At 36.0% G+C, this 20,485-nt stretch overlaps 1 protein-coding gene across 1 annotated transcript; it reads left to right on the forward strand.

The window, feature by feature from the left end:
- Positions 1-3,477: 3,477 nt before the first annotated feature.
- Positions 3,478-15,646, forward strand: FGB (fibrinogen beta chain). The gene is made up of 9 exons (XM_039347000.1): positions 3,478-3,611; positions 3,804-3,821; positions 6,363-6,569; positions 8,023-8,206; positions 9,400-9,627; positions 10,949-11,062; positions 12,207-12,329; positions 14,024-14,309; positions 15,158-15,646. Exons 1-9 carry the CDS (start codon positions 3,513-3,515, stop codon positions 15,384-15,386), a joined length of 1,488 nt encoding a protein of 495 aa, XP_039202934.1. The 5' UTR covers positions 3,478-3,512; the 3' UTR covers positions 15,387-15,646.
- The last annotated feature ends 4,839 nt before the right edge of the window (positions 15,647-20,485 follow it).

Consider the following 20,485-nt stretch of genomic DNA (forward strand, 5'->3'; position numbering starts at 1 on the left):
TTGCGTGCATTTTAAAATAATCTCAATTTGTGGCATGCCAGTAACCAAAATGGGATGACATACAAAATTCTAAAGAAATTAGGTGGCCATCAAGTTTCAAAATATATCACATATCTAATAATTTTTGCTTAACAATGGATTTTAAGATTTTCTTTGGAATAATTTTCATTAAATATATTGATAGTAAATTTTTAATAGTTAAGTGACTAAGAGCTATTCTGATAATTCCAATCCATTTTTTAAAATCAGCCATTGATTTATGTTTGTGTGTGTGTGTTATAAATAAGCAATAGGAAAAAGAACTGTTCCTTTTTTCAAACAAGTTATATTTAAAAATGTACATTTGGATTAAGTGTACTATGTGCTGCTATATTTACTCAGATGGGGGAAATAAAAACTGGAAACTGCATTAGTCTTCAGAAATTGTTTTGATTGTTTCTTTTGCGATTACAATAGATAGGTTCTCATTTACAAGAAGTTATTGCTGCAACATTTTACTGTCCTCGGATGACAAATTGAGATATCAGAGATAGACTTTATGTTTGCTTTGCTGTTTTAAAAGTCAGAATAAACTTGCAACACCACTTGTGAAAAAACGCTTTTAAATAAATAACTACAGGGACACATTGCTTATATTTGGTCAAAAGTCTCTGTTCCCGGTGCATTGATATGAGAGTCACTAAGCGGTAGCCTTGACTCATCTGATAGGACAGGATATTTCACCACTGTTTGAATAAACCCAGTAAGGAAACAATGCAAGTCAGTATCTCTGTCCCCCACTGGCTAAATAAATAACTTGGTAAATGAATGAAAAACCAAGGATGAACAAAATGCCTACCAACATCTTTACCTCCACTTCTGTTTATATCGAAAACACTGTTCTCCATCCAACGTTAGCAATGCAGCTTATTTATATACATCATTCTCATAAAAAGCTCAGGCAAGACAATATGCTATAGGCTTAGTCATAATAATTCAGAGAAACCATAATTGTCCTGTGTAATCCGTTTGTCTAATATGAACTGCAGTAACAAATAGACATCTCTCTATTGCTGTTGCACTTCCAGTTAGGCAAACAGATTACACAGGACAATCATGGTGGCTTGTATTGTGTAACATTGGTCAACAGGATAATAAATATAGTCAAATAATTTCCCCTAAATGCTGCAAGACATTATTTGTGGTCTAGCTGGGAAGACTATTTTGTAATGTTAACACTGCTTTGGTGCACTGTGTACTAACTGAATAATTGTCTATTTGCTGATTTTATAGGTCATTGTTGGATGCTATATTCCACATTTTCCTATTATAACACTGGTATATCAATAGATCAAACTATCTGTACATCAACATATCAATGAAATATGTTCAGGAATGGCTAATACAAAAAACATCAAATGTGGCATTCCTATATTTCATATTATATATGTTCAAATCTTAGGGTGCTAATTAGGTAGCGCTCCAAAGACCTTATGACAAATTTATCAGACGTTAGTTAAGATGTTGCGCTAAGAAAAAAAAAAACTAAAAAAAACCCAAAACCTTACAGCTTAAATAAACATCAAACACATTCAAAAAAACAACAAAATTTTAAATACTTTAACTCCAATATATAAAAACAAAACAAAACAATAGTTCTAATCGTTACCTTAAGCATAAATTATTCAAAAGCTAGATAATACTTTTTAATCTCATATTTGTGCTGTATAAAATTCACCCATCTTTTCCACACCAAAAAATATTTCTCTTGCAATTGATCTTTCAAATAAGCCGAAATTTTTGCCATTTCAGATAAATAAGAAACTTATTAACCCTGTATTCAGCTCTGGGAAGAAGGGGGGAGGATGATGGGTGGGAGGGGTGGGTGGGAGAGGGGGATTATTTTATTGTAAAACTGCAAAAAATTTCAAAAAAACAAACAAAAAGATGTTGCGCTAAGAATGGGGAGGCTCAAGTTCTAGTCCTCCATCAATCACGTAGGTTCACTAATAGTCTTGGATCAAATCATATTTCTCAGCACAATCTGTTTCATGGAGATGTGGAAAATTAGGAGGAAAGAATGCTATACAGTACACACACACACACACACACACACACACACACACACACACACACATATATATACACACACACACATACATGTAGGTCTTTGGTTATTCGGGTTTTCTCCCGCCTCAAATTGGAAGTGTCTTGGCGACGTTTCGACAAAGTCCCATTCATCATCTTCAGGCTGGTGTTTTCGGCTTCGTGCTTCTAGGAACAATGTTATATATTGAGTTCCTTACTGTAAGGCAGACTATAACATAAGTAAATACCACTTCTTCACATATACTATTACTTTATGGAATTGGATCACAATTCCTTCATTGGACAGGATGCCATAGAAGGGATATTTTTAAAAAGAATACTGGTGGATGGTTTTCAGGTCTTTTACTTGCAGAATCTTCTTTTCATAATTTATGTATTTATATGGTCACCCATCTTAATAACTGAGCAGCTAACACTATAATAAATGTGCATGTATGATAAAATAATATATCCATCAAAAATTGTTCTCTCAAAGATCAAGCTACCACAGAAAACCTACAGCAGTATTTTGAGCAGTGGAATAAATTCAGTATCATATAATATGGCTATACCACTTCTTTTAGCTTCAGCTGGCCTAATAAAGATTATTGCCCTATAATATAGACTTGGGAACTTTTCTGAAAGTTTGACAAGCATCTGCAGAAAACTGAGTTAATATCAGAAAAAAATAATATACAGTGATGCCATAACATAAATCCAGACGTTATGTTCTTCCATCCTAAGTCCTGATGCAAACATGAGTTGTTGTTTTTGTCACTTTCTTTTTCCTGTAAGGGTTACCATTTTTTTGTACAGTTAACAAAAATGGTATCCATTATGTCAACAACTATGGGATTTGATTGTTTTAATTAGGACAAAATACAGTGTGAATTCCCAAACATAATTTTCCCTGATACAGAAACCCTGTTTTTTATGCAAGGAACACATTTACCATCCCATTCACAATTGTTTTTTTTTATGCAAGCCTTAAAGCTCAATTGTACAATAAGGTTTGTAACTTGACAAATTATGTTTTTACAAAGTGGTGCTGTGCTTCAGGTTGACGTTGTCATTTGACAGTACAAATTGTACTGTAAAGAAGAATCTCCAAACTACAACAGCTGAAGTTGCTATAAGTCAAAGATATAAACCAAATTCAAAGAAATGTGTTAAAGTTCCACTGAATATTGATAATTTTGAATCACCTCCATTTGATTTCTGTAAATGAGCAGAACTGTATTTAAAAAACTCATTGTTTCTGTGCTTAAGCTTATACATAGCAAAAAATATTGCTCAATTAATGACTGTCCAGGCACAATAAGGTTAACTATTAGCTATTTGAACAACAGTTGGACCTATCAGGAATCAGTTAGTAGCCCTCGTGGTGACTCACTTATATAGGGGCTTGGATTTGCCTTCGTGAATTTGGGGAAAATACTGGAAAGATGTTCAAGCGACTCAGTATCATGAAACTACTATTGCTCTTCCTTCTTTCCGTTGCTCTGGTTAAATCTGGCGACCCTGCAGACTATGATGAAGATGAGGTTAGAATATAACTTCTTTTATATAGTAGGATATTTTCCATTTCACTTAGATTAAAACATATTTCTAATTTGTATAAACGAAAGTTTAATTTTCAACTTAACCTAAGAAAATAGTGCTGCACTTTTGCCCATCTGAGTACATGTTTTTAAAAAAAAATTTCTTCATTTTCTTTTCTTCTTTTCTTCATACAGGCAACTGTTGCACCACCGGTAAGAATCTTTTTTTTAAAATTAAAATATATAGCCTATATGTGTTTATACTTGTTTTTGTGTTAGACTGCGTTCGGATAATGGGTTGATAGTTTCCTATCAAATTCCTTAATGCAGAAAAATCCATATACAGAAAAATTGAAATTGTCTGAAAAAATTAAATTCCAAAGCAAATTTTATCACTACTTGGAATGAAATCTGGCAGATTATAAGTGGAACCAGCATCATTTATGGTATCCTTATGCTCCTCTGTTATGGTTCTAAAAAGAATGTAAGAAGAAAGAATATGAAAGTGTTTTTCATTCCTCTATGTCTATGGAGTTTCTCAGTCATCCATGTCATTCCTATAGTTAAATGGGTGGAGTATAGAATCATTGATCTTCATAATGCACACTGAAGATATCTGAAGCAAAATCCTATTGTCTGAGTAGGTAATCATTAAACTTTTTGGAAATTAAATATATATTCTACATTAGTCTAAAGACAATATTAAATTTACTTAATTTAATAAACACAATTTTATTATGCTTAATATACATTTGTAAATTAATTTTTAAAATTTTCGAAATGAAATCTGGTATTAGATTATTTACCAGCAAAATATTATACAAAATGTATGATTAACATGCTAATTAGTGACAAGCCATATAGTTAATATATACATATGTACATAACATAATACATATATGTGTGTAATCTAAGAAAGTAAAGCTTGTTTCTCTTCATATTTGTAGCCATAGGGCCTCAAGTTCTTCTGTTGCTATCTTTTTAAGTACAAAATATTTTAACTATTTTTCAACTTATTTTAAATTTATCTTTTGTTCTATAAAATGTCGTGTGAGAAATTTTGGAAATATAAAACCAAGCTCTTCCATGATTTTTGAACTCTGGTTTCTTATATCCAGATCCATAGCCCACATCCACGGAACTGTGTTATTCATAAAGTGGATATATATAAGCCATAAGACCTTCGTGTCATGAAACTTTTTCCTAGTTATTTTAAACTGATATCCTTTGGCTTTGTTTCTTTTTCCTTTTTCCTTTAATTTCATTTGGTTAATCTTGGTGATTTATTCTTAGGCCATATGTTCAGCTAAGGTGGGCTTCTGTAACTGGAGTGCAAAAATTTGGATGACTATTATTACTCTTCCATTTTTTTCTTTTTAAGCCCAGCAACGATATTTTATGATTAAACTATCCAGCACTCTCTTTTTCCCAACAAAAGCTATATATGTGGAAGGGATAATATTTGACAGCATTAAGCAGAAGGAGGTCAAGTTTTTCGCCATGCTGTTTCCCTCTTCTAATAATATATTTAGAGGCTTCTTCTCCTCCATGTGGTTTCAGATCAACTTTTATTGTGCATTATATTGAACAATTCAGATGCTCCCAATATAAATCCTGCATACAGACATATTTTGGAGATGTGTGTTGCTTGCTCCTTCTGTGAACAAACTAACACTTGAAATGAGTTTCCCCTGCATTCTGTGTGGTTCCAACCCTCATGGTGTTCCATAAAGCCATCAAGACATGAGGTGAAATGGATGGGGCTCATTAATTGGGCTTGTTGATGGTTACTTTTTTTCTGGTCTGTATATTGTTCCCAAATCTCATTTGGGTTTAGGTTTGTATTGGTTTCTATGTTAGTTATTTGTGACCTACCCAGAGACAGTTGGAGTTGGACGATATCTAAATTGAATTAAGTAAACAAAGAGGCTGGAATCCTATTTCTCCATTTTTGGGAATAAATCCCATTGAACTAATGGGTTTTACATTTGAGTAAAGATATATAACGAGAATTAATTTGTTAATGTTAATTTTGTAAAACCATGGCTCAACCACATCATGCTTGCAATCATAAATCCATTTTTCTGAGAGTAATAGAGCTTTTTTCTGAGTAGGTATATAGCAGTGATGGCAAAACTTTTAGAGACCAAGTGCCCAAACTGCAACCCCAAACCCACCTATTTATCACCAGGTGCTGGGTGGGCATGGCCGCAGTGGTTATGGCAGACTGGGTGGGCAGGGCCAGGGCAGCAGGAGCCAGTCTCTTGCCATCTCCAGGGCATGGCATGCGTGCCCACAGAGAGGGCTCTGAGTGCCGCCTCTGGCACGCGTGCCATAGGTTCGCCACCACTGGTATATAGTGTGAATTAGGACTCTGCACCTGTGCATACTGTAATAATGGAAGACAACAGCCCTTTGAAAGAAAAGGTGTATTATTCTGTGGAATGATGAATAATTACTTGTTTGTGCCTTAATATTTTTCTGTGGATGGAATGAGCTAAGCCTAATGGAAAGAATGCATACTTATTTTGGTGTCAACTTGATGTCCCAAGGAAACTCAGGATATAAATTGAACAAAATAAGAAACCAAGAAAAATACAATTCACAGAAATATGGCACAGCTTGTTTTCACATGAGTTTGCATCACTTTTTTTTTGAGAATTTGATTGTCCGTGTTTCTGCTAGAGATTTTTTCATCTTGAAAATTCTGACTGTTTGCAGTTTGTAATAGTATTTTTCCTTGCTGTTAAATAGATTGAAAATAAAGGTGAGATTGCACGAGGACACAGGCCATTGAACAAGAAATGGGAGCCACTTCCGACTCTCAGACCAGCTCCTCTTCCTCCGGTTGGTGGTATAAGGTATCGAGCTCGTCCAACCAAAAAACCTGTTACTGGTGCAAAGCCAGAGCCAATCGTTTACCCTGATAGCGGAGGCTGCAAACACTTGGCAGAGGAACTGGTAGGTGTTCATTGTACTGAGGTAGAGTTGGGCTAGAACAGGGGTAGGCAACCTTGGCTCTTTTGTGACTTGTGGACTTCAATACCCAGAATTCCTGAACCAGCCATGTTGACTGAGGAATTCTGGGAGTTGAAGTCCACAAGTCATAAAAGAGCCAAGGTTGCCTACCCCTGGGCTTGAATGTTTAAGAATAAATAATACATTGCTTTCATTACAGTTTCCTTTGCAGATTTATTGTGCATTTTATTAAATTGAATTTTTATATGCATGTCCATTTATTATGTGACCATTTGCTATAATAATAAACCATTTCAAATAGAATTCACACATACACAAACATTGATTCCTAGGAAGATTGTTTTAGAACTTTTTTGTACTCAAATTAGATGCTTTCGATAATTGTTTGAGTAAATATATCATCTCTTTCACTATTTGCCTGATATTTGCGGCAGAGATGTCCTTTCTCGTAGGATGCCATAAGGCAGTGGTTTTCAACCTTTTTAATGCCGCGACCCCCAACCGGTTGTAAGTTGAGGACTACTCAACCGGTCGTAAGTTGAGGACTACTCAACTGGTGCAGCACCGTTTGCAGAATGGGACTTTTGGTGGGCTCAGCAGGGCAGAGACAGCCTGGAGAATTCCTATTGGCTTTTGAAAGCCAATAGAATTAGACTCTATTCGAGAGAGTCTATTCTACTGGCTTTCAAAAGCCAATAGAATAAAAGGGAGTAGCATAGCTAAGGAAAAGGGGAAAAAAATGACGGACTGCGTTGTTTGGCGACCCCCGTGAAATGGTCGTTCGACCCCAAATGGGGTCCCGACCCACAGGTTGAGAACCACTGCCATAAGGCAACAAGTTCAGAATGCTGTTAGGCTTGTTTCCTTACCACGTAACTCTGCTTGAAGAAAGAAAGGACGGGACCAGATAGCTGAGTCTGATTCATTTATTTTTTTTAACCCTTTAGGGCTCCTCCCAGGTACCTGTGGTAGCACTCTGGGGAAATAGGCTTCCATATTTCTGCAAACCTCCATGCATAGCTCCCTTCATCTCACTAGATCAGTGTTTCCCAAACTTGACAATTTTAAGGCATGTGGACTTCAACTCCCAGAATTCCACAGCCAGCATTGCTGGCTGTGGAATTCTGGGAGTTGAAGTCCTCATGCCTTAAAATTGTCAAGTTTGGGAAACACTGCACTAGATCCATTGGATACCCTATATATCATAAAGAATTATTACATGGGAAACATTACTTGAATTGATGCGAGGTGTTATTTAAGAGGAGAGATTTTTTATAAAGCTCACAGCAAAAACAGAAAAGGATTAATCTCAATCATGATGTTTAGTGTAGTTTTGATACTAAAGAGAGCTATCCCAACAGAACCTTTTTAAAGGTTTTTTTTTTAATCATTTATAATTTTGAATTAACCCATTGAATTTGTTGTTCTTTTTAAGGGTGTATTATGTCCAACTGGCTGTGAGCTGAGAACTGAACTGTTGAAGCAAGAAAAGACAGTGAAGCCAACTATTAAGGAGCTAACAGACAAAGCACAGAACCTACACCAATCCTCTACAACTGTTAATAATTATGCCCATTTATTGGACGAACGTTTAGCCAAAAGGCAGAAACAATATACGGGTAACGCCTAATAGAGTAATGTGTCAAACAGTAAATTAATATGTAGGCAAAACTACCTTGTTTTCATCATGAAAGTTTTGTTTTTTTAAAAAAAATGAAGGGTAGCAAACAATATGAACGTGCAAACACATTCTACAAAATAAGTACACTTGAATCAAGTACACTTAAATCCCGTGATTTAAGTCCCAACGGTTCTTTTTCAGAAGGAACTGGACTTTCTTTTTCCTTGAAGACGTTTTGCTCGTACAGAACTGAAGAAGCTTTTTGGATGAGAAGCAAAATGTCTTCAAGTAAAAACAAAGTCCAGTTGCCTTTTGAAAAAGCAGTTTTGGAACTACTATGACCTGGATGACAGAAAATCTCCATAGACACGCAATTTAAGCCAAAAGGTTGACAAGTGATGCAAACTTAATAAATAAAGCTTGAATGGTAGAGACACAACCATTTTCTATTTTCTGTGTGTTTGCTATAATATCTATAAAAATAATTGTAATCACTGTTGCCTTTTCTTTATAGTTATACATTTGGTAATGTAAATAACAGTTTACTAGTATAATCCTGTAAATAACAGTTTACTATTATAATCCTCACCTTATTTAAAAGTGAGTCCTACTAAACTAAAGTCCACACTTTACTTGCAATCTTTTAAATAGACTTGCATATCTTTGGTTGCAAAATCTGTTTGTGAATTTTGTCATGCATATCAGTACATCAATTGGTTCTCAATCCGAGTAACTAATGATTCCAACCCTGGGTTATTAAATGCTTTTGATGCACATTTTCTTTCATTTGTGACCATTAACCATTTTTCCTGGGAATGATGAGACCTATAATAATCTAGGAACCCAAGAGTGAAAACTACTTACGTAAATTAATAATAGTATCTGTCTTGTGTACTGGATCCAGTAAGCATATATTTGCCTCAATCATTGGTGATCTTTGTCTAAGAACAAAAGGGGAAGGAAGTTTTGGACTTGATTTATAAAACTAATTTGCAGTTATTTATTTTGCACATAGTGCCACCTGTTCATAGAAATTTACAAAGATTGGGAAACCTATCTTCTTATATCCTGGAGCATAGTAGAGGAATTAGAAGAAAATGGAAAGTCTTAATATCTTGTTAAATGTATTTTGTTGTTGTTCTTTTTAAAAAGCCTACCATCTCTTTACATTAATTTCTTTTCTCTCTCCAGATAATCAGAATTTAATTTCCCAATATAACAGAGAGCTTGAGGAACACTACATTTACATCAAAGAGAAATTAGATAACAGTATTCCATCCAGTTTACGACTTCTTCGTTCAGTTGTGGATACTTTGAACAAAAAATTACAAAAACTAGAAAACGCCATTACAACACAGTTGTCTGAATGCCAAACCTCTTGTACAGTTTCTTGCAATATCCCAGTAGTGAGTGGCAAAGGTAATGTTTCAATTCTCCCACTTGTTTTGCTCTAGAAATGGGACAGGTTCTTAGACAATTTTGGATACCACTATGGAGAGATCCTTACATTTCAGTCTCCTCCGAGAGACTTCCTGCAAAGTCAACATTGCCCATTGCTTTGTATCTTTGGATTACCGACATTTGTCCTAGATAATTGCATTACATAATACTGATGCACCTTTTGAAACCAACATCCCTAGATTCTCATGTTGTCCCTTACGGCCGGTGTCATTGGCTATTGACAGTTCTGGGGTGGAAATGAGAATCTTCAAGGACTACGTGCCAATATGGTTAGATGTGAGGCCTGTGATGTATGAAACTAGAGTTATGTGTGTATGGGCTACCTTTATACTTCGATAACCTTCTTCTTTCCTTCCTTCCTTCCTTCCTTCCTTCCTTCCTTCCTTCCTTCCTTCCTTCCTTCCTTCCTTCCTTCCTTCCTTCCTTCCTTCCTTCCTGGAAAAGAAGTTATTTGTGACTATGGAGAACCTTTGAAATTAGGTCAAGAAATGCTGCATTTATAGCTCCACAAGTTATCCTTTCTAGCCTGCAGCAAGTTGATTGTTTGTTGTTTTCCTTGCTCTTATTTCTCAACCATGTAAAGGAATATGTGAGAACTAATTCTTGGACTTTAAGTTAATAGTAGATATTTTTAAAGTATATCTTTATTCCTTGTACTATATCTCAAGGGCTCATTTGTCAGGAAAGCTTCAGACATTGTTTGAAGTCACAACAAACACAACAGAAATCTTGACTCCATAAACTCATTACCATATTCAAAAATAGCAAGAGCATCATAGGTGTGACATGGCTTGATAAATTCCCTTCGTTCGGATAAGAAAGAAGTCGTGTATATAGAGAAGATTTGTCTAATGCAGAAGAAATAAATAAAGATAGTCTCAAATTTTACATCCTAGACATTTTCCTCCCCCCTTGCTTGGTTATTCCTCCCTTAGCCTTGAGAGTTGGATACATAAGTTCCATGTTTATATAATAGTTATTTTTTACCTCAGCACTGATGGCTTCTATATGGCCAAATTCAAGCCTTACAGTGGGATGGACAAAAGAATTTCCAAATCAGCATTTCTAAAAATGCATTTAGTCCTAGGTAAGGCAGAGATCCCAAAAGCAAGTAGACACTTGAAAATTCTCTGGTAGATGTTTATTGCAGATAAAATCTTCAAGTCTTCCCGTGCGTTTAAATTATGTTATACATTTATGTAATTCAGACAATTACTTATTCCTCTGTTTAGAACATTTTTGTTGCTCACTAAACTAGATAATGGTTTTCTGTTTGCAGAGTGTGAAGACATATATAGAAAAGGAGGTGAAACGTCTGAGTTGTATCTTGTTCAGCCTGATCCTTTCTTTAAGCCATTCAGAGTGTATTGTGATATGACTACAGAAAATGGAGGTAATTGTTAAGCTAGTATTCTTAATCAAAATTGTTTCACATGATGGATCCACTGCCTTTATAATAGTCACTTACCTCTTCAAGTATTGTATGTATGCCATGATAAGAGCAAAAAACAAGAACACCCACTTCTAAATGCTGAGATCTTATTTTCTAGGCCAGGGCTTTTCAACCTTTTCACCCATTGTACCACTTTTAAGATATGGCAATATCCGAGTACCACCAGTCGCCTAGCAAGGTGTCAAAAACTTGATGACCCCCCCAAAAAGAAAAAAAGTGATAAAGTACAGGTAGTCCTCGACTTACAACAGTGCGCTTAGTGACTGTTCGAACTTACAATGGCACTGAAAAAAGTGCCCCCCCAAGCCACAGCGAAGCAAGACACCTGCCTGCCCACCCGGCGGTGCTCTTCCTCCTGTCCGAGATTTCCATTGTGAGCATTTCGGTTGAGGATTGACAGAAGGGGTGAGGTGGGGGGTGTTTGGTTTTTATTCCCCCCGTCTGCTGGGTGGCTGCAGCAGGTTTGGTCACCTCACATAAACCTGGGACACTGTGACTGTCATAAATATGAATCAGTTGCCAAGCATCTGAATGTAAATCAGAAGACCCTGGAGATGCTGCAACATTCCAGCTGATTGGTGCTTCTTCAGGGCTCAGCAGAAGTGCCAGGATCAGCGCTGAGCTCCAGCTGGAGCCTGTCAGTGATCCTGCCGCTTCCGCTGAGCCCTGACAGCCCCTGGCACTTCCACTGAGCCCTGACAGCTCTGCAGCTCCAGCCATCTCTCGCTCAGGCTTGTACAGTGCTGTCACCGGTTCAACTCATTCCCCTCCCCCGCTACCACTTTTCTAGGATGGTCGCATACCACCTGCCAGGGGCCAATGTACCACAGGTGGTACCTGTACCACTGGTTGAAAAGCCCTGTTCTAGGCAATAGACTGAGCATAGAAGAGGAGGGCGAATGATTGGCTAAGCATAACAGTGTTAACAAGGTGGAGTCCATTCAGAGTGGGAAATCTACAAAGGTCATCTTGTCCCTTCCCCATCCTCTAGTTCTGGAGCTTTATGGAAATATTTCAGGAAAGTGAACTATATAATAGTTTTATAATTATAAAACTTAAAACTATAATTTATAATTTTGAACAGGTTGGCTTCTAATTCAAAACCGCCAAGATGGGAGCGTTGGCTTTGGAAGAAAATGGGATGCATATAAAAAAGGGTTTGGAAATATTGCTTACAGTGGTGGTAAAAACTACTGTGACACCCCAGGTAAGAATCTGTTTTTCAGCAGTGTTTATCAATACATAATTAACAATTGTCTCTGCTAAGCAAAATGAAACATAGTATTTTCTTTTTAAATAATTTTTTTAATTCAAAAGTTAAAATGCAAAACTCAAAAAAATAATTCACGGAAGCAAATAAAAAGCAAAGCAGTTAAAAGTGCATTAAAAAAACACAAACACATATACATATATTACCCCCCACAGTGAATACTGATAAATATATTACAACAATATTACTTTCCCACCCCTTGCAAAACAGGCTCATTACTATATTAATGGTCAAATAGTTAACAGGAGAAACAACAAATAAACAAACAAACCAAAAACAAGATTAAAATTTCAAAACCCTTTGTTAACAAACTATTATTGTATTCAACTCATAGAAAGTATACTACCTCTTCATACTTTAATCTATCCGAAGTCATCCCAAGAGTTAACTCTAATTCATCCTGGATCAAATATTCACGATTGTTTCTTAACACCATCTCTTATCAATTGTTGTTTGATTAAATATAATAGATCCATTCTCCAAAGTTGATCTATCTTCCCGAAAAAGTCCAACTCTGGTTGTTTTTGAGTTAAGTATAATAAATCCATTCTCCAATCTCTTTTAATCTTCTTAGAGAAAACCAATTTGGTCAGTTTTTTGCTGTTGTAAAAGAAGGCAAGCCTGAACTTTGGTTTTCCGCAGTTCTCACTAGAAAGTGTAATCTTTAAAATTTCTCATCCTGGGTGGGTCCATGGTTGTCTGATAACCATCTTGGGTCATTCCTAAGTGCTGCCATTCAAAGCTTGGCAGCAAAATTAGCAGATCATCAGCAGGAGAAAAAAAACCTTACTCTTCAGCAGCTATTTTGGGGAGGAGTCTGTATTTCCTTTTGTAGTCTTCATTACTTTGATGTTTATTTTAAACTGTTCTATTATCTACATTTGTACTCTTCTTTCAGGTGGGAATACAAACCAAAGTGTCAGTTTTGGCCTTTAATCTTTTAAATTTGTCAGTGTTTGCTTGAATATTCTATTAATGCATAAATTATCTATACCAAAGGAATGTCAAGAAACAGTTTTCTTTAATTGCCTAACAGTTGTGGAGCTTTCCTTCCTTAGAGGTTCCTTAGAGACTTCCAAGCTACATCTGAAGTTAAATATATTACCTGCAATCTAGTGTAAAGTGCAATCTAGTGTAAAATTATATGTTAATGTAATGAATGCAGAGAGAGTCTTTGTTTTGATATAGACTGCCGTGTTCAGAAAAAGAAAGGTTTACTTCTTCACTCTTTCCATATATCAGTTTAGAAATATCCCCTGCTACTAGTTTTCCATGCATTGTCGTCTCACTTCAAAATGAGCCAAATTTGTGGAAAGGATAGAGAGAAGGATTTTCACTATGACAGTTGTCAATTTCTATCAGCTGCAGTTTGGTTTACTGAGTGTTTAGTGTTTATTGACCTCAATAAAAAGAACATTCAAGCCACCAGTCCCTAGCAAGTTTCCATGCCATTCTTTTAAGTATGGACTCGGAATACTGCAAAAGGTAAATAAGTACATATAAATCAGGGTTTTTTTTCATACATTCATAATGACTTTGACTCAGTTATTATGGTATAGGTTTATGACAAGTTGAAGAGACTGCTTAAAATTTGATGAAAAGAGTCTCAGGGGATTTATTTTGTGTCACAGGTGAATATTGGCTTGGAAACGACAAAATCAACCAGATTTCCAAATTGGGGCCTACTGAACTTTTAATTGAACTGGAAGATTGGGAAGGCGCTAAAGTTATGGCCCACTATAGAGGTTTCAGTATTCAGAATGAAAACAGCAAATACCAGCTCTCTGTTAGTAACTACAGGGGCACAGCCGGAAATGCACTTTTAGAAGGAGCTTCACAACTATTTGGTGAAAACAGGACAATGACAATCCATAACGGCATGTTTTTTAGCACTTTTGACAGAGACAATGATGGATGGTAAGTATATGCTTTTTCACTTGGTTTCTTTATAGTTTTATATAGCACCTGCAAAACGTTTTTGAAATATATTTGCAAATCATCCTCCTACAGAGGATTTGGGGGTAATTTTTTTTTCCGATAGTTCCTTATGAATAAGCCCTGTTGAACTCAGTGAAATTCATTACTGAAATTCATATGATTTGTCCAATTTTTATCCCATTTTTCCTGTGGGAATTCATGATGGGATGAAAAGTATTCTTTCCTCCGTTCCATGTATGGAACAAATTAGGTTGTGAAAAAGTGACTAATTGAAATTTATCTAGTGAGTTCCCATGGTTGAGATGGACTTGAATCTCAGTCTGTTTGATTTTAATCCAATACCATTACCATTCTAAGTCTCCATTAGAGGTGTATAGTGTTGCTTTTCTATCTGGAAAAGATTATAAAGGGTAGCCAAAAAGTAAAATTATGAGTATCCAGTATTCATTTTGGGGACAGCTGATCTCCTAGAGCAGCTAAATCGTAAAAGTAACCTTATCTGGGTAAAATATAACTGTTTCTGAATTTGCTATTCCATATATAAAAATTATGTTAAAGCAATACATCACATTGCTTTATTTGGGGTTTAAGAAAGTTTCAGGCACAGTAAATATTAAATGAATCCAATTTATTGGGAAATACAGATATTTAAAAGTGCAACATCTCAAATCAAAGAAGCCAAAACTAGCATGTTTCTATTATTTTTGTTATGTGTGTCACAGCAGTGGGTATATACACATAGTAAGATAAGGCAAGATTCACAGTATGTATTTACATTTCAGTTATGGGATCTATTCTTTTAAATGTTTTGTGTAATTAATTCACAGGATACACCCAGATCCCAAAAAGCAATGCGCTAAAGAAGATGGCGGTGGATGGTGGTATAATCGTTGTCATTCAGCCAATCCAAATGGCAGATACTACTGGGGTGGACACTACACCCCAGAAATGGCAAAACATGGAACAGATGATGGAGTTGCATGGATGAATTGGAAAGGATCCTGGTATTCACTCAAAGAAGTGAGCCTGAAGCTGAGACCAATTTCCCATTCTTAGTAACAATGATTATTTAAATAAATAATTGCAAGTTTCTGTGTTTACATCTGTTTCATGATACTCAACTTTTACTTTGCATAAAAGCAGCAAAAGAACAATAAAGCAATTCTTCCTTGATGGATCTGTTTAAATGCATTTTGATAAAAATGAAAAGACTATGCTGGAAATGAATCTACCAACCCATCAAAACAATGTTATATGTGATGTACAGAAGGGCAGTACCGAAACCTATGTTTTGCTAAATAAATATTTTACCCTAATGTCTGCCCATTAGCTCACTTATTGAAAAGAATATTCATAGGGAGTGAGTTTTTGCTTCACATTTTTTTGAATAAAAGAAGCCAAGTTATATGGACAGGATGCTTTGTCCTTCTAGCTTCCTTCTTAGTATGCAAAAATGATTATACCATCTGTTTAAAACAATGTCTTCATATCTTTTGTTTTACATTGTTTTCAAAGCTCTTAGTATGTTTCTGATTTATTTTTAATCATTGGAGACTAAAACTCTTCTGGATTTTAAACCGCAACTTCTCAAGTCCTGCAAAGGCATGTTAGACAACTATTAAGATTGGGAGTTTTATTTTCAATATATTTGTAACACACAGGAAAGTTTTATGAAATTTATTTGCTTCCCATCTTGCTACCAGGAAACTCTGGGCAGCTTACAACATTTTACACACACACACACACACACACACACACACACACACACACAATGGGAGGTGGGAAGTGCTATTAGTCGATCAACCACCTCCAGTGTGATATTCCCCCAAAGGGTCCCCAACTGAAAGAGCCAAAACTTTAGGGTCTTTCAGAAAGTCAAGAGAAAGCAACAAGCTTGATCTCGGGTTAGCTTCTGGCATCCCAAGTTAAAGCAGACAGAATTAAGACAGATCTCTGATAGGATTATTAGAGAGCTGAAGTCTCCCCGAGGTAGCCATATAAAGACATGGAGCTATGTTTAGACAGGGTATGAGATAAATTAATAGATTCATGTCATCCTTGTCAGCAGATTGTAATGGTTTTACAAACAAAACATATCTTCTAAATAAGTCCTACTGTTATCAGTGAGATTATTCTGTAGAAGTATAGCCTCATTCTCTAGTTTGGGCATGTCAAACTCGCGATGTCACATGACGTTGCACAAGATATCGGGACTTTTTCCCCATTGCCGGCAATGGGGTGGGTGTGGTTTCGGCGTGACGCATCCGGCCCGCAGGCTGGCAGTTTGACATGTCTACTCTAGTTGATAGGTTGATTCTTACCAGATAATAGAGTTTAGTATTTTCAGGATACTGTTAACTTGGTTGCCTCTTTGATTCCTTGACAGCTTGGAAGTTTTCTGTCATTTTCCCCAATGCTCCAAAAATGCTACCATAGCATTTCATCAGAGGAGGTAAATTGAAATAATGAGTAGCCTCTTGGTTCCAACAGTAAGAAAATAGGAAGTGCCTTGCTGGATCAGGCCATTGTTCCATCAAGTCTAGAAGTCTGTGTTACATGGTAGCCAACTGGTTGCATTTGGAGAATGCACAGATCTGGCGTAAAGGGCATACCCTTTCCACTATTCATCTGCATCTATCATATATACATACCCTTTACACTATTTCCATTGAATTCATGCAAAGACAAGAAACAATAAGACAAAGTCATTAAAAGCTTGAGATAAAAATTTTAAAAGGTAAAAATTTATAAAGCCATAGCTACATTCACAAAGTATTGTTCATTGTTACATATAGTGCCCTTTCAGTTGCAATTCTACCAAACTTTTTCCCAAGCACATATAACAGTTTAAATCTCTTGTACTTTTTGTAGTTTTTTTTTTGTATTCCTTCTTGCTACTATTCCTTTTATATAGAAGAACAATAATTAACATTTTTCCAGTCATTAGTTATAGATGCAGTCTTGTATGTTGAATAAACTATGGCTACCCTCCTCAAATAAAGCACATCCATATTTTAACATTTTTCCAGTTATTATTTCTTTGGATATACCACCTGATGTCTTGCCATTCTCATAGCATTTATTAGTTCCTATTCATCCTTTTTAAGATAGAAACTAATTGAATTATTTTCAATTCCACTTTTCAGTACATCACTCTCATTTTCATGTAAATCCTTGAACTATTTGTTCATTTCAGATTCATCCCAAATCTTTTCATTTTTTAAAAAAAATCTATTCAGTTTTCTGAATGTTTATTTATCTCCCTTCACATTTTTTAGAACAGCAACCTTTTTTTCCTATTTTTGGTCCTTATTCATCTTGTTTTCACCCATTCAAGAATAATTGTTCCACTGGTTCATAGTCAATGGTAACATACAGCTGGAGTGTAACATACAGCTATCACCACCTATGGATTCCTATTCAATGAGTTTCCATGGCTTAAATGGATCTGAAACTGGGTTTTGTCAAAATTCAGTCATTTAACCAATATACTATTCCACATCTGAGTTTGTTTGGAGGTCTTTAGTAAAAGATTTTGTCAAAAGCTCTTAAAAAGTCCACACATACAGTATGTGTTGAAATGCTCTTGTGTACATATTTGATGATGTCCTCAAAAAAAAAAATCTAGAAGGTTTATCTTTGGAAAAACCATGTAGTTTTCTTTGCTAATTTTTATTGTATATTAACAACCATTTTTCCTATAACAGATGTTGAGCTAGCTTGCTTATTATTTCTTTAGCAATCCTTTCAAAAATCAGAGCCATATTGGATATTTTCCAGTCTTTTACAGCAAGTGCAAAAGGTATTTTTTTTAAAAGATCAGGTATTTATATTTAAATTCTTGAAACATTTTTGAAAGAATATCATTGGATATTGTGGACCTGTAGACCAATTTGTTGCTTAGTTTGTCATCCCTTGTAATTTATAACTTCACCCCTTACCTTTATTTGTATCAATTCATCCAATTTTGTGCCTAAATAAGCTAGTTTAGGAACAAAATATGCTTCTGTGTTCTGTTTAGAAACACTAAGGTGACCAACCGTCCTCCTTTAGGGAGGACAGTCCTCCTTTTTTAAGTTCTGTCCTCCCTCAAAAAGTGTCCTCCTTCATGTCCTCCTTTTTGATATTTGAAGACTAATCTGCAGGGCTTCTTTTTATATATAGAACGCTCAGAATGGCATTCCGGCACCCTTTTTTAATGTTTTTTTTTCAACTTTTGCATGAGCTGTGCTACTCCTATTGGCTTTCAAAAGCCAATAGGAATTGCTGCTGAGTGTGCCAAAACACCTAGCTGGCAAACTTTGCACATGTAAGTTGTCTGCCGCAAAGGCGAATTGGCAGGAACTTTGCACCCCTCCCTGCTACCCAACTACACAATAATAATAATAATAATAATAATAATAATAATAATAATAATAATAATAATAAACAACCCCCAGTGAGGCACTACCTTGACGTGGTTGTGGGGCTTGTGTACTCTGAGGAAGATGAGAGCTATGCCAGAGGTTCAACCATACTGGACAGATCTCATCAGAGGAGTCAGACAAAGAGTGTCTCTCCCATAAAAAATATGGTGAGACGTAAATTTCAGAATGCCATACCGTCTCGGACGTCGCCCGGGTTAACAAGGTCCGCGCTAGATATTGGAGTTCCTGGATATCTGGTGAAAAATGGGTTACAGGACTCAGGACTGTTGGCTGAGCACCCAGGGCCAGCAGCTGCAGAACTACTGGAAGAAAAGGTGTTTACCCGTCGCAGATACACAGTGATTGAAAACAAAGAAATAATGATTTGTTACTACAGATCAAGTCCAACAAGAAGAGGATATCTAAAACGAATGCACCAGTTCTGGAAAGAACAACATCCAGAATCAGAAATAACAGAACAGAGACTAGCAGATCAACGCCGATTTATAATACGAAATAAAGTATTTACAGAAACAGACTTGGACGAACTGCAAAGGTTTACCCAGGGCAAAGAAATCAAAGTCTTACAAGAAGTAATTCAGAATGTAGAGGCAAACCAGGGGGAGTTGGCAGTGAAAGAATCCAGTAGAGATATACAACTGTTCTCATTTGGAAACCAGGCACCTCCTCCTCAGGAAGAACAAAACCCTCTAACTAAAGAAATAAAAGAATTGAAACAAAGAATAATTGAGCATCTAGAACAGCACAAAAACAACAAAATAAGGCTACCTGCATTGAAGCTTGTTCCAAAGAAACAGCTAGCACAAGCATTAAAAGATGCAAATACTGCAATAGCAAGTATAAGCACCAATTCACTGCAAGAAACAAACCAACTAATGTACAGCACAGCTGCAGTTATAACTGAATACCTGGGATGCAAAATCAACAAAGAAGAAAAACAAACAAACAGTGCACCACAAAAATGGAAGGTTAGACTAGAAAATAAGATCAGCAAGTTAAGATCACATGCAAGCAAGCTAGAACAGATGAAAGAAAAGAAGCTGAAGAACAAGAAGACCAAAGAATACCTAATCAAGAAATACCACTTAGAAACAAGGAAGATCAAGGAAGCACTGGAAATAATAAAGCAACAAATAACAGCTATAGCCAGGAAAATCAGTAGATATGAAGCTCGAATTGCAAACTATAGGCAGAACCTCCAATTTCAATCCAATCAGAAACATTTCTACCAATCCATCAATGGAGAAACTGCAAGGAATCAGTCAGTACCTGACAAGGAAGAAACAGTGCAGTTCTGGAAGCAGATATGGGATAACCCAAAGAAATACAACAAGGATGCGGCTTGGTTAAAAGAGGTGGATGCAAATAAAACAGAAGTTGAAATGAAAGAACTAGTAATAACAACAAAAATGGTAGAAAAAAGAGCAAAGAAAATCAAAAATTGGTCAGCACCAGGTGAAGATGAACTGCATGGGTTTTGGTTGAAACATCTAACTGTTATACACCCACTCATTGCCAAGCAGTTCAACAATATACTACAAGGAGGAGAAATTGAAAAGTGGCTAACAACTGGGAAAACCTACCTAATAATGAAAAATCCAGCAAAAGGGGCAACACCAGGTAACTACAGGCCAATTACCTGCTTACCAACAACTTTCAAATTACTAACTGGTGTGGTAGCTGATGCAGTACAACAGCATCTAGTTGAAAACAATCTCTTTCCACCTG

This window comes from Crotalus tigris, unplaced genomic scaffold, assembly GCF_016545835.1.
Source record: "Crotalus tigris isolate CLP2741 ecotype Arizona unplaced genomic scaffold, ASM1654583v1 scf7180000018043.2394770, whole genome shotgun sequence".
In the NCBI taxonomy this organism is placed as follows: Eukaryota; Metazoa; Chordata; class Lepidosauria; order Squamata; family Viperidae; genus Crotalus; species Crotalus tigris.